Consider the following 24948-nt stretch of genomic DNA (forward strand, 5'->3'; position numbering starts at 1 on the left):
AGACTGACTCTTGAAAGTTGTCTTCCAACCTTCATGCTCTTAATCACATGTACACACAAGGAAATAAAATGTAATGCCCCCTCCTGCCTTTTTTAAAAAAGAAAGAATACATCAATAAAGAGAATCTTTAAAAGTGTACATGAAAATTTATAAACTGGTAATCAGACCTAGAGGTTTAAAAGAATTAGGAATAAAAGAGCTATATCATGTGGGCCACAGTCACCACACACCATTAATCCTAGCACTTGGGAGGCAGAGGCAGGTGGATCTCTCTGAGTTCAAGGTCAGCCTGGTCTGCAGAATGACAGCCAGAACTTAAAAAAAAAAGAGGTATGTAGTCGAATTTCTAAACAGTCTTACTAAATGAGAAACACAGAGCCAAATACAGGGGTGCCTTTATTGCCTTCCTGTTCTGCCTTCTCACTGGGCTCTAAGCCCAGCCACATCAATTCCTTGTCACTGCCTGTCATATAGACCTCCAGGTCTCTATGGTTGGTACTGAAATTAAAGGCATGTGTCACCACACTTGGCTGTGTCCTTGAACACATGGAGACTCTGCCTGCCATGTGATTGGATTAAAGGCATGTGCTACACACTGCCTGACTTCTGTTTATGGCTGACTATGATCTCTGATCTCCAGGCAAACTTTATTTAAAATATCACATTTCAGCACAAATAAAATATCACCACAGAGGTATATCATTGTAGACCATAAAACACAAAGTGATAAAAACAAACTGAAAAACAAACAAACACTTGGTAGTCTGAGGAAGGTGGATCTCCATGATCTCAAGGTCAGTGTGGTCTATATAGCAAGTTTCAGACTAGCCAGGAATATATAATGAGATCTGGTTTTTCAAAACAAAATAAAAGTAACATAGTTTCACATTTTTCCAAAAGAAATTTCAAGTCTATGTGGTTTCACTGGTAAATTCTTCCTTATGTGTATGGAATACACTGATACTATATAGTCTACTAGAAGAAGATAAACTACTTTCAAACTCATTTGACAAGACAAGTACCTTAAATTCAAAAAATGAGACAAAGACAATAAAATACCATTTAATTCTTATTAGAATGTGAAGGTAGGGAGTGAGAGGAAAGAGTGATAATAGCAAACACTGACAAGAAGTGTAATCTTCATTTGTTGTTAGTATGATAGAGTGGCACCCAGTCTTAAAAACCAATAATAATAAAAGGTGAAGGGAGAGAGAGAAAAAAATTTTGATGTACTTGGAAGAGAATGCATACTGAAATGAAAATGTGCCTATCCTACCAATAGGAAGTCCATTTCTAGGTGATTTGTTCTAGAGAAACTCTTACACATGTGAATAAACAGACTTGTGTAAAGGATGTTATTGCAACATTGTTGCAGAAATTAAAGCAAGATACCAAAGTAAACCATAATTCCTTATGTAGAGTATAATACTTCCTAAAGTAAATGAACTAGACCGGCATATGTCAATACAGATAAACATCTGTAAAAGAAAAAGCAAATTGTTAAAACTTAAAGGTATTGTTATAGTAAATTTCAACACAGAAAATTGTACTCCATATTGTTCATGACTGCACATATTTAATAAAAGCACAAAAACAGACCAGTCAATAATAAGAACGGTGGAAGAAAGGGAAAAGAGATAGGTATATGATTTAATTTTTTTTAAATAAGAGAAATTGAAGGAAATTTCTAAAATGCAAAAATCTTCTTACTTTCAAATATATTTATGTTTAAAGTGTTCCCAGTGTTTTAAAACTATAACATGAAAATCTTGTTTTTATATTTAGCTTGAAACTCAACTAGAGAAAAGAGATCAACAATTCAAAGAGCAAGAAAAGACTATGTCCATTTTGCAGCAAGATATACTATGTAAACAACATCACCTTGAATCACTAGATAGACTTTTGACAGAAAATAAAGTGGTAATGTCATGTTTTTAAAAGTACTATTTAAAAGCTAACATTTTAAGTTTATGTTTTTGTAACATAAATATAATATATTCTCAATATTTATTTGCAAACACATTTTTCTTACCAAAATTTGTTTACAGGAAATGGAAAAAGAAAATATGAAGAAAGATGAAGCTTTGAAATCATTGCAGATTCATGTGTCTGAAGAAACAATCAAGGCTAGTATAGTATACTTTTTGTGTGTTTGTGCCTCTGTGTGTGTGTGTGTGTGTGTGTGTGTGTGTGTGTGTGTGTGTGTGAATGCATACACATACCATAGCATGAGTGTGAAGTCAGAGGACAATTTGCAAGAGTCAGTTTTCTCCTTCTAACATATGGGTCTTAAGAATAGAATTCAGGTAATCAAGTTTGGAGACAAGAATCTTCACCTGCTAAGCCATCTTATCAGGCCTCTATTTTACTATTACAGACATTTTTATTTATTTATTTATTTATTTATTTTTTTTTTGGTTTTTCGAGACAAGGTTTCTCTGTGTAGCTTTGCGCCTTTCCTGGAACTCACTTGGTAGCCCAGGCTGGCCTCGAACTCACAGAGATCCGCCTGGCTCTGCCTCCCGAGTGCTGGGATTAAAGGCGTGCGCCACCACCGCCCGGCACTATTACAGACATTTTTATGGTTTTCTTCCCAATAAATTATTAAAATTGTAATATATAAATGTCAAACAGCTGAGGAAATGGCTCCGTACTGCTCTTGCATAGGACCTGAGTTCAGTTCTAGCAGCCTGTAGGGCAGTTACAGCTGCCTGTAACTCTGATCCCATACCCTTTTCTGGCCTCTGAGAGTACCTGCATGCACACACATACACACACACACACACACACACACACACACACACACACACACAGGTTTTGTTTGTTTGTTTGTTTTGTTTTTGTTTTTGTTTTTTTTCTGAGACAGGGTCTCTCTATGTAGCTTTGGTACCTGTTCTGGATCTCACTGGCCTCGAACTCACAGAGATCCACCTGGCTCTGCCTCCCGAGTGCTGGGATTAAAGGCATGCGCCACCACCGCCTGGCATGGTTTTACTTTTGTACCTCATATTATAAGAGCTGGAGCCACAGAGCATGATAAGTGCTTAATTAAGATAGAAAAGGCATTAAATTTGTACATTTGTGTCTGTATGAAAAAGCAGTATATTTATTATCCTATAATCTTTGAAATGTTTCCCTTGTGAATATGGATGAACTACTATATATTCATTATTTTTTTATTAGCGATGGAAGAACTACTACATATTCATTATGTTTTTATTAGCGTTAATAAGTCTAAATATGCTGCCATCTTGTACCATAAATAGTTTGAATATAAAAATACCTACTTTTTGCCTAGAATTCTGTTTATAAACCATTTTGTGATTGTGTATGCCCATGCAAACAATTATGTCTTCAGGGAGGGGGAAAGCGGGGGGAGAGAGAGAGAGAGAGAGAGAGAGAGAGACTGAGAGAGAGAGAGAGAGAGAGAGGGAGAGAATATTTGTGTATGTATATAGTACATGTGCATATGAGTGTATGGAGGTTAGAAGCTGAAATCAGGTCTCTTCCCCAATCTTATTTTTTTGGGATTGGATATGTCATCAAACCTGAAGCAGCTATTTAGCCTGGCCTGTGAGCTTCAGTGATCTGCCTGTCTCTGCCTTCCTAATGCTAGAATTATGTACACATGCATGCTGGAGATCTGAACTCTGATGCCCATGCTTGTTGTGAGCTATCTCCCCAGCCCAACAATTACATCTTTATTTATTGTTATGGGTCTGAGGTCACTTAGAGATTCACCATGACCATCAATATATTTTAATAAGAGGCTTTATATTTTAGATACTGACATCCAATGTGGGGCCAGGACTGTACCTGAGAGTGCTCCCAAGATTCATGAAGGCTTATGAAGGAAAAGCCACAAGATTGTATATATTTTGTCTATGTGTAGGCAGGATCTAATTATATGTCTTACAGTTGTTCTAGTCATCTTTTTGATCAGAGTAAGCACATTTGATTACAAAAGCAGAGATAGCAGTTAGTCTTATGACCTACTATTTAGTAGAACAGCAAATTTTACAAGACCAGACAATTTAAGAATAGTTTTCAACATTTGAGAGAAAAAGGAAGTGGGCTGCTAGGGTATAGCCTCTATAAGCTATGGGCTATAGCTGGACTTTCTTTGGACTGCCAGCTCCCGAATAATGATATGCCAAATTTTTATTAAGTGTGAAAGCTTGGCCTTACCCTAGGCTTGTTTCCACTAGCTCAATTGACTCGTTTATATTAATCTATGTTCTGCCATATGGCTCATTATCTCTCTTCTATACTGCACATCTGACTTCCTCTGTGTCTCACTGGCTAATCCCCACCGCTCAGATTTTTTCCCCGAGTTCCTATAACTGACCAGAAGTCCCGCCTATCTTCTCCTTCTAGCTATTGGCTGTTCAGGTCTTTATTAAACCTATCAGAAGGTGCCTTATGCAGATGAAGTAAAGCAGCCATCTTTACAGTGTATAAAAAGGTTATCCCACAACAAGGGGCTTTCACTGGGCAGCGGTGGCGCACGCCTTTAATCCCAGCACTGGGGAGACAGAGGCAGGTGGATGTCTGTGAGTTCGAGGCCAGCCTGGTCTACAGAGGTAGTCCAGGACAGACTCCAAAGCTACAGAGAAACCCTGTCTCGAAAAACCACAAAACAAACAAACAAACAAAAAACAAACAAACAAAAAAACCGAGGGACTTTCATGTTAGAGGTGCTTTTTGGTCTCTCAAGCATACTAAGTCTAAACCTTAAATGTAATGTTAACCATCACATTATAGTTATTCCTATAGAATTCAACAATTCTTTAACGTTTAGTGTCTTTTCAGTTCATTTACATATGTAAGGGTAAACTTAATTTTAAAAAGTTAGTATGCAGGTCAAGCATAGTAGCCCCTGCCTGTAATCCTAGCACTTGGGTGAAGAGTTTTCCAAAAGTTTGAGGTCAACTTGATCTATACAGTGAGTTCCAGGCCAGCTAAGGACCTTGTTTCAAAAAGCAAGGAAAAAATAAAAAAATAAATAAATTTGTATGTTAAGGTTGTAAGCATGAAACTTTCATTAAATAATATTTAATAGCTATTAAACTTCTAGTTCTTATTAAGTCACCTAGAACATCTAAGCAGTAATTTAATAAGGAATTTCCATATATTAATGGCCAGATAAGAGATAAGAAATCAGAAAATGAATGAATCGTACATTGAATATTTTTCCCTTGATGCTTTTAATGAGTTTTCTGTTTGGGGAAAAAATAAATATGAGGAAGAAATATAGAAGCAAAATTCCTTTGTTCAAATATAAGTAAGTTTTTGTTGTTGTTGTTTGTTTGTTTGAGACAGGGTTTTTTTGTGTAGTCCTAATTGTCCTGGAACTCACTTTATAGACTAGGCTGGCTTCAAACTCACAGAAATCTGCCTGCATCTGCCTCCCAAGTGCTAGGATTAAAGTCGTGCACTACCACACCTGGCTAAATATAAATAATTTTGACATGGAATATATGTAGCAGTAAGCTAAATGTCTGGGATCCTCTGTTTCTGATTATGTCATTATCTTTCATAACTTTTGACTAAGTTCCTTTGCATGATTCAATTTGTTAATTGCAAGACCAATAGTTAGATTAACTGTGTGTAGGAAAGTTAAAACTATCAGTTTAAAATTGTATTTTACAAGTGTGATCAGTGAGAACCAAAAGGTTGAGTCTATAGATGTTGCTCAGTGTCAGGTCCCTTTCTAAGTATGAGCAAAGTCCTGCATTGGATTCCTAGCACCAACATAATTAAAATAAATTCTGAACAGGTAACAAAATCTGTTAAATAGAATGTTGAAAGAATGTGCCTTAGGTTTAGAGATCATATTTGTTTCTTTTCTATATTTTCTGTCAATTTCCCTTCTGGATTATCTGCCTCCCCAATAAAGAAAATGGACAAATAAGCATTTACTGAAGCTAAGTAGCCTTAGATCATCAGTTGATTATTCCCCACACTGTGTACCTGAGGAGGTTATTTTGTTCAGCAGAGCAGTTAATTTTTGTGCTTATTTTATTCATGTACAAGAAGTTTATATACAGTATATGTTAATTATTTATATATAATTAAGACAAAAATTCTTTAAAGAAAGAAATCTTTTCATTATTCATTGGTTTTGCTTGATTTGTTAATTTTTACCTGTTTTTAAAATGTCAAACCCACAAAAGAATTCAAAGTATAGCCCAAGGAACATCTGTGTACCTCTCACCTAGATACACTGTCCTTAAAGCTATAGCTTTACTTACATCATCCTCCTTCCCTCACCACATACATATACATGCTTATATTTGCACCACATCTGCTATAAACATTCTTCCCTTTTTGGCAGCCACCTGAGAGAAGGTGGTGTTTAACAGTTTACCAGTTATCTAAAAATACTCTTTATAGTCTTGGTTAAAGCAGCAGTATTACCTGGGAACTTGTTAGACTTGAAGGATATCTATCCATATTCTGTGTCAGTCTTGACAGCTTCCTAAAGGTGTGGTGACTAATATATCTTGTGTATGCTGTCTTTTTTTTTTTTTTTTTTTTTTTTTTTAATTTTCTGAGACAGAGTTCCTCTGTGTAGCCTGGGCTGTCCTGGAACTCATTCTGTAGACCAGACTGGGCTCAAACTCACAGAGATCCACCTGCCTCTGCCTCCGAGATGCTGGGATTAAAAGCGTGTACCACCACTGCCCAGCATTTATGCTGTTCTTATGTATGCTGTGTTCTACAATTGAGCCACAACCCCGCCATCAGATGTCACTAGTTTACGAGGAACATTTATTGGACCATCTTTGGAGTGGTTTATGCCATGTGAGTGTCTGATTCCTTAGTAACCTCGTAACAGTGGCTTTACCATCCTTTAATGTATTAATGACCGTTCTCTTGCTTAAGAGAGAGAACATACAAGGATTTTTACCTTTCTTTTTATTTATTTATTTGTTTGTTTGTTTGTTTATTGAGACGGGGTTTCTCTGAGTAGCCCTGGTTGTCCTAGATCTTTCTCTCTGTTGACCAGGCTGGCCTTGAACTCAGAGATCTGTCTGCTTCTGCCTCCTGGTTGCTGGGATTAAAGGTGTGTGCCACTATGCTTGGGTGGATTTTTGTTTTTCATAATACAACTGTTAATTTAAAAATTTAAAACTAGAGGCTGGAGACAAAGGACTCAGGTTTGGTTCCTAATATCCACATTGAGTAGCTTTGCAACTGCCTCTTAACTCAGCTCCAGGGAGATCTGACATCCTCTCCTGGACTCTGTGGACACCTCCATTCACATGTGCACAATTCCACATGCACACATACACATAATTTAAAAAATTTTAAACTTGAAAAATTGTTGTTACTAGGACAACAGGTTTTTTTTTTTTTTTTAAACAAAGATAGTCATTCATAATGGCAGACTTCTTGGCTGTCAGTAGTTATATAAACACGCATAGATAGCTAGTCTTTCATAATGATGGCTCCAGAATTCCCTTTTAGAAAGAATTACAGGGGTGATTTCATGATGACATTTCATAACATGATGACATTTCATAATGTCAAATAGTGTCTGAGAAGAAAATTTCTCTTTTTTTCCCCAATCTTGCTGAAATTTCTTTCACAGTTTCAAATATGATGTTTTTATTCAGAGACAAGGAATCTCCCCTTGCAACATTAAAGCTCAAAATTATAAGGGGAAAGAAAAAAGCAAGATAAGAACCTAGTAATAGATGAGTATGGACATGGATACAAATTAAGGACATTGAGCTAATTTTTAAATATTAAATTTGATTTGCTCTTTAATATTCGATAACAAAGCATTTATACATACTTGAGTCAAGTTATATTGCTGTTTTTTAAAAATATTTTCACAGATCCTAAGCAAAGAAGTTTTTTTCCTCTGTGATAAATTTTTTATCTTATTAATAAACCAGCATTTCCAAATGTTCTTATCTTAGCAACATTCATAGGATATTTGTACTTAATTTCATATTTTTATTGTTCAGGGAGGCTTAAGAAATAAGTAATAGGCTTACCTTTTGAAGAGAGTGTTTTTGTGTGTCTGCTTTACATTCTTTCAAATGACTGTTTGTACTCTTGATCTTTCCAGTGTCCACTGTTGTCTTTCATAGTGCCTTGCCCCTGAACATACTTTCTCCTTTCAGAATGTGTTTCTGTACTTACTTTGTTCTGGACTCTATTCTGTGGTTCTTCTTTAGTTCCCTGATTTGCCATGATTAATACTTTTTTTAGTCAATCTTTACTACCATATCATTTTATATCCTAAACAGAGCTATTTTAGAGGTTTAAATTTTTATTTATTACTTTTTGTTGTGTTGCACATGTACGTGTGTTACAGCATGTGGTTGGAGGTTAGAATAACTTTGCTGAGTTGATTGTTTCCTTCCACCATAGGTTCTGGGAATCAAACTCAGGTCCTAGCCTTCTTACTGGCTCAATTTTAGTGTTTCAAGCAGTAAAGTAACATTAGGAGATAAATCTGTAAAATATTGTACAAATAATAAGTATTCATTAATTAATAATTCTTTTTTTTTTTTGAGACAGGATCTCTCTCTGTAGCCCTGGATGTCCTGAACTCACTTTGTAGATCAGGCTGCCCTGGAACTCACAGAGATTTGCTTGTCTCTGCCCTCCGAGTGCTGGAATAAAGGCATGTGCCACCACACTCAGCCTTGGTTTTTCTTTTCTTTTCTTCTTCTTCTTCTCCTCCTCCTCTTCCTCCTCCTCCTTCTTTTTTGATGTTATATATTGCTTGTTTTTACTTTAGGTCAGACAACTGGATTCAGCATTAGAAATCTGTAAGGAAGAACTTGCTTTGCATTTGAATCAATTGGAAGGAAATAAGGAAAAATTTGAAAAACAGCTGAAGAAGAAGTCCGAAGAAGTAAATTATTCTTTTATTTAGGAAAATTTTCAAGTGTTTGTTGTTATTGTTGTTTTAATTTTGTGATAGTATTTTCAATATACTTTATTTTGTTTGGGTTTTTTAAAGACAAGAATGGTGCAGGATATCCAAGGCTAATTTCAGACTCGCTATATAAGTAATGGTATAGAACTTACGATCTTCCTGCTTCTACTTATCAAGTGCTAAGATTACCGGTGTGTACAAACATACCTGGTTTATGTGGTTCTGGGATGGACCTAGGGCATGCTAGGTGTCAAGTTACTTTTCTGCTACTATACTAAGACACCATGACCAAGGCAACTTAGAGAAGAAAGAATTTATTTGGGGCTTCCAGTTTCAGAGGGTGAGTCCTTGACCAGCATGGCAGGGAGCAGCAGCAAGCAGGCACTGGATCACTAGCCCAGAGCTTATGTCTTGAGACACAGCCATGAGGCAGAGAATAAACTGGGAATGGCTGAGTCTTTTTTTTTTTTTTTTTTTGATTCTTAAATCACTTTTATTGAAAAGTCAATTGACCATAAATCTGTGAATTTATTTCTGAGATACAATTAGGTCCCGTTATGCACACATCTTTAATTTTCAGTGACAATACCTGTTGTATGAACTATTGTAACTTCTTTTTTCATTTTTCTTTATTAAGAAATTTTCTACTCACTCGACATACCACCCACAGATCCCACCTTCTCCCTCCTCCCACTCCACAGCCCTCCCTCCCAAGCCACCCCACATCCCCCAAATCAAGATCTCCCATGGGGAGTCAGCAGAGCCTGGCACACTGAGCCTAGGCAGGTGAATGGCTGAGTCTTTTGCAGCTTCAAAGTTACCCCCAGTGAGATACCTCTAACAATGCCACACCTCTTAATCTTTCCCAGACAGTTCCATCCACTGGGGACAAAGTATCCAAATATATGAGCCTGTGGGAGCCATTCTCATTCAAACCACCACATTAGGCAGACTCTATCAACTGAGTTACATCCTCATCTCCTTAATATGCTTTAACTGTATATTTATATATATATATTACATTAAATGTAATTTTTGTTTGTTTTTTGAGACGGGATTTCTATCTTAACAGTACAGGCTGTACCATAACTCACTTTGTAGACCAGTTTAACTTCTATATATATGACATTAAAAACAAATTCTAAATTATATATTCTTTAAAGAACAGACTTTCATTTAGTATAGCATAAAATATACTACCTTAAAATTCAAATTCACTTATTTTTAGGGAATCAGAATAGTAAGTTAGAGTTTTACAATTATTACATAGTAATTTTAATATAAAATGAATAATATTTAAAGCACCGTTTTAGACATAGGAGTATAAAATTCTTCAAAACTTTTAAGTTTTTTGGTGGTGTTGGTTTTTTTGAAACAGATTTCTCTGTGTCATCCTGGCTGTCCTGAAACTCATTCTGTAGACCAGGCTGGCCTCAAACTCAGAATCTACCTGCCTCTACCTCCCTAGTACCGACAAAACTTAAAAATTTTGTTTTGTTTGTTCTTACTTGAAGGATTAAGAATTAGCTTTATAGGGGGACATGGTGGTACTTGTTTATAATTCCAGTCCTTGGATGGCTGACTTAGAAGGAGCATGAATTTTAGGCATTCCTGAGCTACTTAGTTTTAAGACATCCATGGCTACATAGTGCGATACTATTTTTTTAAAAAAATTAGGTTTAGCAATTAAACTTTATTGAGATAAATTTTTCAGTTACTAGATTAAAGACCTTTCTTCAAGGGCTGAAGAGATGACTGAGCAGGTAAAGATACTTGCCCCAACACTGATGATGACCTGTGTGCTATTTCCAGAACCCACATGGTAGAAGGAGAAAACTGACTCCTCCAAGTTGTCCTCTTACCTCTACATGTATACACACATGAAACAAAAATTAACACTTTCATTAAGAGTTGTCTTATTATCTCTATAACCTCAGCATCCACCCACATAGACAGGTAAGGCCTTGCTATGTAGGTCTAGCCAGCTTCTAATTCATAATTCTCGTGCCTCAGCCTCCTAAGGGCTGGGGTTTTACGTGTGCAGCATCATACCTACCTTAAAGACATCTTTTAAAGGAATTTTGGAGACCAGCGTACTGAGACCTTAAATATTTGTCGTGAAGTTTCGTAGTTGATATTGTTATTCTTGTATGTATTAGAATATGAATAGTCTGGATCAATTTACTGCAATATTATTTTATAAACTACTATAATATTAATACTATATAGTATGATAAATATCACCTGATTTTATTATGTAGTGATTTTGGCTTTATATCTGTAAAGGGGAAAGTTCATCAAGTGAACTGTATGTATATCAATTCAGGGCTACTTCTGTCTTTTCCTTTCTGGGATGGGTTGCATAGAGCATTCTCCTTCCTGTAACAGTAAAATGTGAGATGATGTGTTGTAGTCTTGGTACCTAGAAGAAGCTGTTTGTGACTTGAGAGTAAAAGGTCACATAAGAACAGTTGACCGCTGTCTTAGGGTTTCTATTGCTGTGAAGAGACGCCATGACCACAGCAACTCTTATAAAGAAAACATTTAATTGGGGTGGTTTGCTTACAGTTCAGAGGTTCAGTCCCTTATCATCATGGTGGGACATGGTGGAGTACAGACAGACATGGTGCTGTAGCTGAGAGTCCTATATTTTGCAGGCAACAGGAAGTGATCTGTGACACTGACTGATGCTTAAACAAAAGAAACCTCAAAGCCTGCCCCCATAGTGACACACTTCCTTCAACAAGGCCACACTTCCCAATAGTGCCACTCCCTATGAGCTTATAGGGGCCAGTTACATTCAAAGTACGATACCAGCCCCTAAGTATAAAAATGCTTTCCTTCTCAGAAAGGAAAATGTTTCAGAATCCTAGCCAGCCAAAACAATGTATTGCATAGGAACATTTCAAAATCATGCAAAACAAGAGCAAACCCTATTAACATCTCCTGTATTCATAACCCTATATTCATCTCCCCAGTGAGAATAATGAACCATGCTGTTCTCCATGACCAAGTATGCTACATGAAAAGTGAGATAATTAAGAAAGACAGCTTTTACATTTGTTGTTTTTTATTTGAAACATTTCATTGTAACAAGGAACATATATCTGTGCTAGGTATATTGTTTGCAGAAAGAGCTAAAGATAAAGAATCATAGTCTTCAAGAGACTAGTGAGCAAAATGCTATTCTACAGCATACTCTTCAGCAGCAGCAACAGATGTTACAGCAAGAGACAATTAGAAATGGAGAGCTAGAAGATATTCAGACTAAACTTGAAAAACAGGTATATATTATTGACCAAAAATAGTTTAATTTTTATGAAATAGAATTTAAAAATCATTTGCAGATTTTTGATTAAGAAAATGTAATCCAGGATTGGGGATTTAGCGCAAGGCCCTGGGTTCGGTCTTCAGCTCCGAGGCGGGAGGGGGGGAGACAAAATAACAGAAAATGTAATCAGATCTAGATCCCCTACTAAGATGGCAATATTTCTCATGCCATAAAATTTTATTATAATTTAGACTTCCTGACTGAATTTTTCTTGAATCTAAATTTAATACCTATCCAAATTATTGCGTTTTCTGAAGTCTCCTTTTTGAATAACGCATGTGGTATAGCATTCTTTAATGAATTGGAAAAACAGTACAATAAAAGAACCCCTTTACCCCCAAAATAGAACTGCTACTGAGCTAAACAAATAAGTTATGGGATTGTAGCCCATGGTACAGTTCCTTTATAGCACACACAAGACTGTAGGGTCAGTCTCTAAGACCACAACAAAGATTTGTTTAAATAAAATAAATATGTTATCATTTCACTGAAAGAATCCTAGACAATTTGATAATAGAGACGAGAGACTTTTTTTTTTTTTTTTTTTTTTTTTTTTTTTTTTTTGGATTTTAAGACAGGGTTTCTCTGTGTAACAGCCCTGGCTGTCCTGGAACTTGCTTTGTAGACCAGGCTGGCCTTGAACTCACAGAGAATAACCTGAACTCACAGAGAACTACCTGCCTCTTCCTCCTGAGTGCTGGGATTAAAAGTGACTAATCTTTTTTATTTCTTGTACATTTTGTCTCAATCTCTTTCATATATGTTCCATTTTTTTCTTTCAAAGGAAATAAAATTTATAAAAAAATTATGATTTTTTATTTTATTTTATTTAGTACTATATATATATATATATATATATATATATATATATATATATATATATATATGTCTGAATTTGTCCTCAGTCCCCCCACTCCTTTTTTGACATGAAAAGTAAGAACTTTTCAAATTGGGATAATAAAAAGGGAAAATTTTACTATTTTGTTCATTTTTTAATCTTCCTCCCGGTTTCCTTTTTCTTCATTGTTGTGCTGATGATTGAGCTTAGGGTCTCACCTTTAGCAAGCAAGCACCCAGTCTCACCTGGACTTGTTCAATTCTTATTACTCTCACTTTACTGTTAGATGTGCTCCCTTCTATAAAAATAGTAAGTTATATATGAATAACTTATTTCTATTATTAAGAAGTTAGTTATGCTTTATGGTTTCAAAGCATCCTGGTTTATATTTTGATTATACTGTTAATACTAAGTTTAAGTTTTGAAATGGGGTCTTTTTATATTGTCTAAACTGGTCTGGAGCTTCTAGACTCAGGCTGTCTTCCTGCTTCAGCCTTTCCAGTGTCTAAGGCTATATTAACATTCTATTACACCAGCTTACTTTGATTTTTAGAATACATCTTGAAACTGAATAATATATTTATGAAAGTATTTTCCTTCTGTAAAATGTTGGAGTGTAATTGCATTGGAGCACCTAACTGAAAACTGCCTTACCAGGTATCAAAGCAAGAACAAGAGCTCCAGAAACAAAGGGAAAGCTCAGCAGAGAAGCTGAGAAAAATGGAAGAGAAATACGAGGCAGCCGTGCACGATGCAGATTTGAAAAGGCAGAACATGATTGAGCTTACTGCTGCTGCCAGGTAAAATTTGAATATAATAGTTTTTTTTGGCCTTCTCAGTTTTGTTTCAGTAATGTCAGAGTTTCAGAGTTTAATAATAATCCAGTGAGATATTTGTGTGAGGAATTAATTTCTTCATAACCTATGTTCCTGCAGCATTTTGTTGTATCTCCTTCATAGCCTTCATTATATTCTTTTTTTTTTTTTGTATTATAGTACAGTACTTTTACTTTTTTACATTGAAATATGAACCCTATTAGCTTATTTTGGGGTTCCCCACAACATTTGGGACAACTAGCACAAATCCTTATACTTTATAGGCACTCAGCAACTGTGGTATTAAATTACGAATAACACAAAGTTGTAGGCAAAGATCTCACACTGGGAAAACTCTCAGGGAACCTAACTGGTTTTTTTGTTTGCTTGTTTTGTTTTGTTTTTTTTTTTTTAAGACAAGGTTTTTCTGTGTAGCTCTAGTTGTTCTGCAACTCGCTCTATAGACCAGGCTGGCCTCAAACTCAGATCTGCCTGCCTCTGCCTCCCCAGTGCTGGGATTAGAGGTGTGTTTTGCCACCGCCTGGCCAGTGGACCTAACTAACTGTATGTGGGATAAATAAAATAGTTGTCAGCTTTGACTGAACATTCAAAATCATCTCAGTGAATCTGTGAGCTGAAATAGGTACTTAGTTATCTAGATTCTACCTTGTCAATAAGAATTGATATAATTCTAACCTTTTTTATACCAGTAGCAGTCAAGTGTGAGCTTATATTCAGAAACTAAAACCTTATGTCCCCAGATTTCCTTTCTCATTGATAGTGATTGAGTATTAAGATAGGGCCCTTGGGCTTAGAGTAGTACTTACTTTACCAGATATACTCCTTGATAAGTCTTTTGCACCCTGAAGGCCTCTCCGCTGACGCATCAAACTGAATCAGATCAAATTGGAAAAGCTCAGGTTTAATGGTTAAAGCATTCCCAGGTGATTCCTGGCCCCTCAGAGAGGAGACAGGGCCCAGAAACTGGAAGAACCACATATCTGTTTTCTGGGATGCAGCTTATATACCCTGTGGGAGTGGTCTTGAGCCTCTCTGGGGGAGGAGCTGTGTTTGGTGGGCTTTGAAGGGGCGGGTTTGGGGAAAGAGATGGGGGAGGGGAGTTGAGGTGGATCTTCCACCAGAACATTCCAGACTCTTTGGGTATAGGGTTGCCAGGGTGCCAGGGGTTGAGGTGGAGCTTCCACTCAAACACTCCTCTCAACAGTGCCAGTGAAATAGTCTTCCTTCAAGATTTCTCTTTTGTATTGACAGGTATCTATCCACTAATCACAGCCTTTCCACTAGTGACTTTTGTGAATGTAAGCCAGTGTTACATCTCTGTGGGGGAAGGTATCCTGACTGGGGAGTCAGGCTGTACCTGGAGTTGGGGTGTGGTGGGAGATGGTCTCTCTGCAGGATATAGCAATCTCACTCCTCTCCTCTCCTGGAGAGCCACTGCAGCTGAGCTTTGCTCAGCCCCGGCATAAGGGGGCTTCCCAGCAGAGCTCTGCTTCTTTTGCTTCACTCTGCTAAAAGGGAAACCTTTACAAAAATGTAGCAGTCTCCTCTGGCTCCTACAAAAAGTTACTTTTTCTGCTTCAGCCTTGCTCATTCTGGTAAGAGACGTCTTAGCAAAGTTCTTCTATTCTGCTCCACCTTGCTCAGCCCCCTTAGGGACGTCATAGCTGATGAAGATCTTCATACCAAACACTGTTTTGAGAAAGAGATTTATCTGGAGAAGTCCAGGAGAGTGGCTGCCTCTACCAAGATGGGAATAGCACAGCCCACAACTGAACAGGCAGGGTGGTTTATATAGGGTTTCTTAGGGGCGGGGTTTCTCCAGGGAGAAGATTTTCTGTTCAGGGTTTGGTTAGTTTTTCCTGCTCAGGGATTGGTTACTTTTGTTGGTCAGAGGCCATGATGGCTCTGATTTCAGAGCCAAACTGTGTTTCTTTCACTGGCCTTTTTTTTTTTTCTTTTCTCTAATTCTAATGCCAGGGCATATTTCTTTCACTGGCTCAGATTCTAGGGACAAAGTACGTTTCTTGGCAATGGTTTCAGAGTCAGGGCCTGTTTCTTTGGTTCTGGATTCAGGGATAAAGTGTTTCTTTCACTGGCTTAGGTCCCAGATCCAGGCTGTGTTTCTCTCACTGGTTCTATGTTCCAGGGTCAGGGTGGGTTTCTTTAGCTGGCCCCTTTTCCCTACAGTGAGGCCATGAAGCCTATTCACATTCTAACTTTATCCTTATTTATGCCAAACACAAGAAATGCTAAATTTCCAAACCAAGGCCCATTGCTGTTTTCTCCCATCCTATGCCAACTTCTGAAAACTTCCATTATACCTTCTGGAATTCATAGACATCCTCTGTATTCTGTCTTTTATTTTCTCTTACTATAATAAACCTCTTCCATTATCCTGAGGACATTACTTGTTCTCTTGTGGGCTTCTAAACTAAAAAACCTTTTCCCCAAGTTCTTGTACCAGAGAGTCAAATGTGTACTCTGAACTAATGTCATCGAATAATATCATTCCTTATTGCTGATATTTATAGGCCACTTGGCTTATTGTTCTCTCCAATACCAGCTCTGGTTAGTATTAATTTAACTGAGTCAGTTATGACTTGAGTTTTGTTTTTTAAAAGCTTTCTTCTCTGATTATTATATTTCTGTCATGTTTCAGACATCCCCACAGTTTACCCTAGAGCTGACCATTTCTAATATTACTATTGTGTTATTCTCTGATACCTTTGCTTGCTTTTGTTTGTTTTGTTTTTGAAACAAGGCCTCAATATGTAGTTTGGGCTACCTTCAAATTTACCAACTTTGTTCCTCAGCTTCCCCAGAACTGAGATTATAGCTATATGACACCATATTTGACTCTCTGTACTTTACTAACCTTAAAATCAAGTTAGTCATTAAAATCACTTTGTTAGCCTTCTCTTTGGCTTACGTATCACAGAGTTAAAATCTAGTTCGGGGCCGGGAGATGGCTCAGTTGGTAAAGTATTTTCTACATAAACATGAGGACCTGAGTTCATATTCCCAACATCCATGTCAAAAGCTGGGCTTGGTAGCCTGCTCCTGTAATCACACCATTGAGAGGCACAGACAGGATCCCTGACGAAGCTGAAATGCTGAGTCTGTAAAAATCTCTTACATATTCAGTAAGAGACCATATATCAAAAATAAACAAATAAATAAATAAATAAATAAATAAGGTTAAGAAAGACTGGGGAGACCTTTGACTTTGACCTCTGACCTCCACATGCATATGCATATACATTCACGTACATCTGTATATGTATATACACACAAGAACACATAAGCATGCATATACCCAAAATCCACCTCACACTACTCGATGCCAGCATCTTTAAAGAAGTCATAGTCTTGTGTTCCCTAATATTGTGTGACAAGCTAAGTGCTTCATAGAAGATTGGTTTTGCACCTTTGCTTCTTCTTTCAAAACTCTACCAACTCTTTGATACCAACTGGGCATCTTTCTCCTTCACTGGAACAAATGAAACATTTGCTTCTTCCTCTTTTTTTTTTTTTTTTTTTGTTGTTGTTGTTGTTGTTGTTGTTGAGACAGGGTTTCTTTGTGCAACAGTCCTGGCTGTCCTGGAACTTGCTTTGTAGACTAGGCTAGCCTCGAACTCAGAGATCCACCTACCTCTGCCTTCCGAGTGCTGGGATTAAGCTTCTTCCTTTTTTAATCCCTATTTTAAAGGTGTTTTATTTGCATGTATTAATTGTATATAACAGTGGGTTTCATTATGACATTTTCATGCATGTACATAATGTATTTTGATCATATTCACCCTCTGTTGTTCTCTCTTGTCCCTTCCTTTCCCTACCAGCCCTTATCTGTTTTCATGTCTTTTTTTGTGACCTAGTGAGTTTCACTAGTCAACTCCTACTTTTTTGACTTTTGAACAGTCACACCAGAAAGTTATTGACTATAACCAATAGCCATTTTCAATAGGAAAGTTAAATCCTAAATAGTGATAGGAAGCTCATGGATTCATAATTGCACTTCACAAGAAAGCTGTACTTTAGCTCTTCATGAGGAGTTTTCTCTGCTCCCACTATTAGTATTTCTTTCTTTTTAATTTCTGAAACTACAATTTAGAAAACTTATTTCTCTGAAAATAGTAAAGTTAAACATATATCTCTGTATGTCTCCTTTGATCTGCTTTTGAAGTGTTTTTCAGATAGAAAAGAAACCAATTTATTGAACATCTACCTTCTTTGTTCTAGGTGTACACATTAACTCATTTAATCTTAAACATATGACATGTTTATTATAGTTTTTAAAATGAGGAAGATGAAACTCAAAGAAATTAGGCTACAGAAGTACACAGGTTAGACATGCTCTGAAACCATAAGGTTTTTGGTTTTTATTCTTCAGTTATATAACTATCAATTTTCTAAAGTCTAGTATTTAGTATTAATAATTTCTTTGGTCCTATTTCTCATCTCAATCTTGATTCCTTTCAATAACACTGAGGCAACAAAGTGAAGTGTTTCTAAAAGATTAATGGGTTTAAAATCAGCCATAAAAAATTTTAAGGTGATAGTTAAAATTTGGGTATTATTGATTATATAGATAATATTTTTAAGTTCTTAAATATTTATTAATGCTTTATTTACTCAACTTTATCAAGAAAGGAGTACTTGCTCAGAAGTGAAATGAAGGTGTTTATCTCTAGACAATACTAAGACTTTAAAACAAAACAGAATATTTTTAGTGGAAAGTTTCCAAACTAAGTATTTTCTTGGCATTTCTACCACCTCTGAATAATTATTGTGTATATTGCTTAGTATCTTATCCTAACTAAACCTTGAGGCATAAAGAACTGTGATTGTTCATTTACTAAATGACTAAGTTTTTAATATGTGGTTTTTATAAAATTTCCACAATATCTTTGTTATCCAGATTTAGTGCTGACAAGGTATCAGCTCTTATCATTGTATGTCAGTCTCTTTTGATTATTCTCTTCTAATTATCCATATTATATCAATTCTCTTGGTAGAGAATTGTTTACCTTGGATTTTAGAAATGTAAGAGTCAGTATGCTAGGTACATAGTTTAGTGGTAGAGTGCTGGCCTAGCATGCACAAAGGCCCCTCCATCCATCCATCCATCCATCTATCATCCACAAGGATATCTAATTTTGTGTGCTGTTTCAAAGATTCAATACTTAAGTGAATATGCTTTTGGAGTTTAAATTTCTAACAGAGGGACTTGAAATTCCTCTCAGTATATTGTTTTGTCTGGAGTGTCTGTGCTGGAACAAGTTCTGAATGAAGGTTAGAAAACCTGACCCATCCACTTTTACTGTATTATCTGCTTGTGTTGCCTTAGTGTTTTAGTTCCCACATTTGTGTAACATGGAAAGCTGTTCAATCTAGGAATCTCTAGTCACTTTTAAAACTAAAAAAGACATCCTAAAAAATAAAAATTACCGGTTCCATAGGAGTAATATGGTCTTTATGGTAATTTGATTACTTAGCCTCTTTATTGTTGTTTCAAATAATAAAAATATCATGTGCTTATCCCGAACGTTCTCAATGTTATATATGATACTTTGTAAAGTTGTATGTAGTTAGACTGAAAAGAGTGCTGGCCTTGGTTTTCAATGGTATATCGGTGTAAAGAATAATAATACATTGGTTGGAGAAGTTTTAAAGTTATAATAGGTGACGTAAGATCCTGAGTAGAGATTTTGCTGGTATTTAACCTAATAAAAGTTACAGACTTAAAGTCAGAGACAAGTCTTTTGGTTTAAAGTTTCCAAATTACCTGTTCTATTGTTTGTTTTTAATTAGGCAAGCCAGACTTGAGATGGATCAGTACAAAGAAGAGCTGTCTAAAATGGAAAAAGAAATCATACATCTGAAACGAGATGGGGAAAATAAATCCATACATCTCTCTCAGTTAGATATGATTTTAGATCAGACAAAGACAGAACTAGAAAAGAAAACAAATGCAGGTAAGCAACTAGTTTGCTGAATTTAACTTAAATACAAAAACCTGTGTATTTATATGTGATGATTTGAATAGGAATGGCCTCTATAGGCTCAGATATTTGAATGCTTAGTCATCTTGGAATGGCACTGTTTGAAAACGATTAGGAGATGTGGCCTTTTTGTAGGAACTATGTTACTAGGGGTGGGCTACTGCCCCATTGTCTGCTTGAATGCCACCATGTTCTCTACTGTGATGATAACAAACTAAACTTCCAAAACTGTAAGTAAGCCCCCAATTAAATGTTTTCTTTCCTAATTGTTGCCTTGGTCATGGTGTCCCTTCACAACAGAACACTGACTAAGACCTTATATTTAAATGGAATAAAGTGAGCAGTTAGAGTGGGAGGGATAGTGTTCAGTGTTTTGCCTTGTATAGATGAATAAAAGTAGATATCCTTATTTATTTACAAAATTCTATCAGATTTTTATTTTTTATTTATTTTTTGGATAAAGTCCCATGTATCCTAGGCTGGCACCAGAACTCCTTATGTAGCAGAAGAAGACAATGAACTTCAGATCCTCCTGCTTCTACCTCTCTAGTGCTAAGATTATAGACAGGGACCAGCATGCCCTGTTTATGCAGTGCTGGGGATTAAATCCAGGGCCTTTACATTCTGAGAAAGCATTCTATAAACTGAGAGTATTGTAGATTACAGCGCTCAGATTGAATATTCTTGAATGTGTGTGTGTTTATTTACATGTTCATGTGATAGTGTGCACTTTTGTGTATGTGAATATGGAGGTCGGAATTTGAGGTTAAGTATCTTCCTAAATTGCTTTTCATCTTATTTTTTGAGACAAGGACTGATTGGCAAGGCTAGATGGCCCGTGAGCTCCAGCTATATGTCTGTCTCCACCAGCACTTAATAAAGTTAAAATACAGTCTCTGTATGGGTATCTGGCACCTAAACTTGGGTCCTCATGACTGCAGGGCTGGCATTTTACTAGCTGAACCATCTCCTAACCCCCTGAATATTCTTAATTATGCTTATTCATAAAGTTCTTAATAAAAATTGGTTTACATATAGTTCTTAATGATTCTACACTCTAATAGTGAAGGAGCTAGAAAGGTTACAGCACCACACTGAAGCTGAACTAACAGAAACTATGCAGAAACGGGAAACACTTGAAACTGAACTACAAAATGCTCATGGAGAATTGAAAAGTACCTTAAGACAACTACAGGAATTGAGAGATGTACTACAAAAGGCTCAGTTATCATTAGAGGAAAAATACACTACAATAAAGGATCTCACTGCTGAACTTAGGTGAGTTAAATAATAAGAAATGATACCATAATTATAGGTATCTCTTTGATCGTTTTGAGTCATTGGACCATATCACAAAAATTGTTAAACTCTAAACAACCCAACTTTTCAACTGCTTTTGTTTCATTCTGTTTTGGATTTTTGTTTTGTTTTGTTTGACCATCACATAATCCATCTAACCAAGTGAGAGAAGTTGCTTTTAGCTGCTAATACTTCTGCCCTCATTCTGTGATCAGTTTTATACTGTCCAAGTAGCTTTTTAAGAAAAAGGGAAAAAGAAAAAAAAAGGGGGGGGGGAGTAGGCAAGCATACAGCAGTGAGTAAGAGCAAAATATTGTAAATAGTTACTCTATGTGTGTGTACACCCTTTTTCTTTCTTCTTCTTTTAGGAGACAGGATCTCACTTTGTAGACCACACTGGCCTTAATCTCATAGATCCACTACCTCTGCTTACCAAGTGCTGTGATTAAAAGTGTGTCTCACCTTTCCCAGCCCAAAATACTATACATGTTAAGCCATTATTTTAAGCTAGAGTTATGCCAGGGATGTAATTTATGGTCTCATTTTCTTAAAATAAACTTACATGTATTTTCTTTTTTTATAGTTAAGACCAAGACTTAAATGAAATAAAATAACCAAAAAAAAATCATTTTTACAAAGTAACGTTCAAGCTGGGTAGTGGTGGCCCATATCTTTAATCCCAGCTCTCAGGAGGTGGAGGCAGGTGGATCTCTGTGATTTTGAGGCCTTCCTGGTCTACAGAGTGAGTTCTAGGACAGAGAAGCCCTGTCTGGAAAAACAAACAACACAAGTCATGTTTCAAAGAAGGAAGCTAAACGTATGTCTGCCCAGCATTGCGGTCCAAATTCTTAAGAGTAGCAGTGACAGCATGACATGCTATGTCAGTTCACGTCTGTAGTGAACAGAACTAGAAAAGGAAATAGAGTTACAAGCAGGTGTGAAATATAGGATACCAAACAGGATCAAGAGCTGCAAGATGACCCATAGGCTCCCATGTTCTAGCTATAAACTCATCCTTAGTAGAATTCATGTACTTTTAAATTCTATCAAAAATAATTTCCAAATCAATTTTTCCAGTTTTACTTCCTCCTTAACTCTATATTAACACCCAACTATTTATCCTTTATCTTCATGTGGATTTAAAAACAGTTATTACAGTTTTTTGTTTGTTTTTTGAGACAAGATTTCTCTGTGTAGCTCTGGCTGTCGTAGAACTCGCTCTGTAGACCAGTCTGGCCTCTAACTCAAAGAGATAATAGAGATCTACCTCCCAAATGCTGTGATTAAAGGTATGCACCATCACCACCACCACTGGCTACATTTTAATTTTTTTTTATTGAAAATAATTTTTTTTTTGTACAATATATTTGATCATGGTTTCTTTTCCCCTTCTCCAAACTTCTCCCAGATCCTTTTCACCTATCCACTCCTATCTGTTCAACTCCATGCCCTTTCTTTCTTTCTCTCTTTAGAAAACAAACAGGTAAAAGAACAACAACCAACCAATGAACAAACAAGCAAAACCCACAAGAAACAAACCAATGAAACAAGCAAAACACATAAGACATTAACATAAACAAAACCCCCAAATCAGAAACCCTAATATGCAAGCAAAAAACCAGTAAGTCAAAAGCTAACCAAATAAAGCATTGTGAGACAAAAAGTTTACAAAAATATCATCAAATTCATTTTCCATTGGCCATCTGCTGCTGGGCATGAGGCCTTACCCTTAAGGGTGGTTAACATACTCAGTAAGAATCCATTGGAGAAAATTAACATTTCCTATGTTAGCGGGTATCAATTGCAGATTGCTTCTTGATTAGGGGTGGGAGCTCATGTTCACCTCCTCTTCTCTGTACTGAGACCTGTATGTCTTAAACCTGTGCAGGCCCTGTGTGTGCTGCCATAAGCTCTGTTGGTTCATATGTGCATCAGTCCTGTTGTGTCTGGAGTCATCCAGCTCCTCTGGATGTTAGAAACCTTCCCCCTCTTTTGCATAGCTATCTGAGCTCTGAGGGAAGGGGTTTGATAAAGACATTCGTTTAGGACTCAGAGTTGTAAAATCCCTCAGTCTCTGCCCATTGTCCAGTTGTGGGTCTCTGTGTTAGTTTCTATCTACTTCAAGAAGAAGCTTCTCTGATAGTGGATGAATAAGGCACGGATCTATGGGTATAGCAGAATGTCTTTAGGAGTCATTTTATTCATCTTCCTTTAGCAGAATCAATAATATTTGGTTTTCCCCTAGGTCCATGGCCCATCTAGCCCCACTCAGGGTCTTGGCCTCCCAAGCAGTGTCAGGCATGGGTTCCATCTTGTGGAGTGGGCCTTAAATCCAATCAGAAAGGGGTTGGTTACTCTCACATTTGTACCATGATTGCACTAGCATATCTTGCCAACAGCTCACCATTTTAGATTGAAGGGTTAATAAGTAGGTTGATGGTTGCTTTTCTTCCATAGTAGCAGCAGAGTGACTTCCAGTTGTATGAACACCATTCAGTAGGGGTGAAGGCTCTAGTTAGGTACCAGCTCGACTTTTCCGTGTTCAATGAGATATGTGGGTGTTATCTTCAGTAATAGGGCCTTACCATCAGTTTGTGGAGAGCAACTAATAGCCTTGGCAATAGCCTGAGATGTTTGGGGGTTCCCATGGGACCCCCTTGGTGAATGACCCAACTAGCTTTAACCTATTCCTGACACTGAGGATTTCACTTGGTGGCAAAAGATGTCTAGTTGAGGCATTGTCTCCCTGTTATTTGGAGACTTCATTTTTATTTCTTTCATATCTGTATATATTTTAGGAAGATTTCTTAAAACGAAGTAGGTTTTTATTTGGCCCCTCAAATGGCCTTTAGTGTTAGTTATCTCTCCCAGTTTTCCCTCCCTTATGCCTCTTCCAACCCTTCCCCCTTTAATCCTTCCAGTCTCCTCCCCTCTATAACTATGTATTCTACTTTTCTCTTTCTTGGGAGATCCTCCCCTACCCGCAAGTCCCTTACAAGATACCTAACCTCTGTTGTTACATGGATTGTAGCATGCCTTTCGAAGGCTTAAAACTTAATGTCCACATATAAGAGAAAACATATATTTTTCTTTTAGAGTCTGTGTTTCCTCACTCAGGATAATTTTTTTTTTTGTAGCTCCATCTATTAACTACAAAGTTCATAATATTGATTTTTTTAAAACAGCTGAATAATATCCTATTGTGTAAATGTATCACATTTTCATTATCCATTCATCTAGGCTGTTTCGATGAACATGTATTTCAGTAATATGATGTAGAGTCCTTTGGATATGTGCCTAAGAGAGGTATAGCTGGATCTTAGGGCATAGATCTATTCCCAGTTTCCTGAGGAACCGCCACACTGATTTGCTTAGTAGCTGTACAAGTTTGCACCCCAACCAATGAATAAGTGTTCTCCTTTCTGCTCATGCTCACCAGTATGAGATGTCATTTGCTTTATTGATCTTGGCCATTCTGGCTGGTAGGAGATAAAATCTCAAAAGTACTTTTAATTTACGTTTCCCAGATGACGGAGGATATTGAACATTTCTTTAAGGATTTCTCAGCCATTTGTGTTTCATCTTTTGAGAACTCTCTTCCTAGTTCCATACTCTATTTTTCAATTGGGTTATTTGTTTTCTTGATGTCCAGTTGTTTTTTAGTTCTTTGTATATTTTTAGATATTATTCCTTTATTGGGAGTGTAGTAGGTAAAGATCTTCTTGAATTCTGCAGCTTGC

General features: G+C 36.7%; 1 protein-coding gene across 6 annotated transcripts in view; it reads left to right on the forward strand.

The window, feature by feature from the left end:
* Ccdc18 (coiled-coil domain containing 18) overlaps positions 1-24948 on the forward strand; it is a 128279-nt gene that overhangs the window by 64896 nt on the left and 38435 nt on the right. For all 6 annotated transcript variants that reach the window (XR_009381674.1, XR_009381673.1, XM_059274933.1 and 3 more), the window contains exons 16-22: positions 1786-1920; positions 2049-2126; positions 8762-8878; positions 12019-12186; positions 13729-13871; positions 19719-19882; positions 20974-21187. Coding sequence is in view for 4 of the 6 variants with exons in the window: in XM_059274933.1 (XP_059130916.1) it covers positions 1786-1920; positions 2049-2126; positions 8762-8878; positions 12019-12186; positions 13729-13871; positions 19719-19882; positions 20974-21187 (1019 nt within the window). In the remaining 2 variants the exon portion in view is untranslated. The remainder of the gene's footprint in view (positions 1-1785; positions 1921-2048; positions 2127-8761; positions 8879-12018; positions 12187-13728; positions 13872-19718; positions 19883-20973; positions 21188-24948) is intronic.

The sequence above is a fragment of the Peromyscus eremicus genome, chromosome 10, assembly GCF_949786415.1.
Source record: "Peromyscus eremicus chromosome 10, PerEre_H2_v1, whole genome shotgun sequence".
Lineage (NCBI taxonomy): Eukaryota > Metazoa > Chordata > Mammalia > Rodentia > Cricetidae > Peromyscus > Peromyscus eremicus.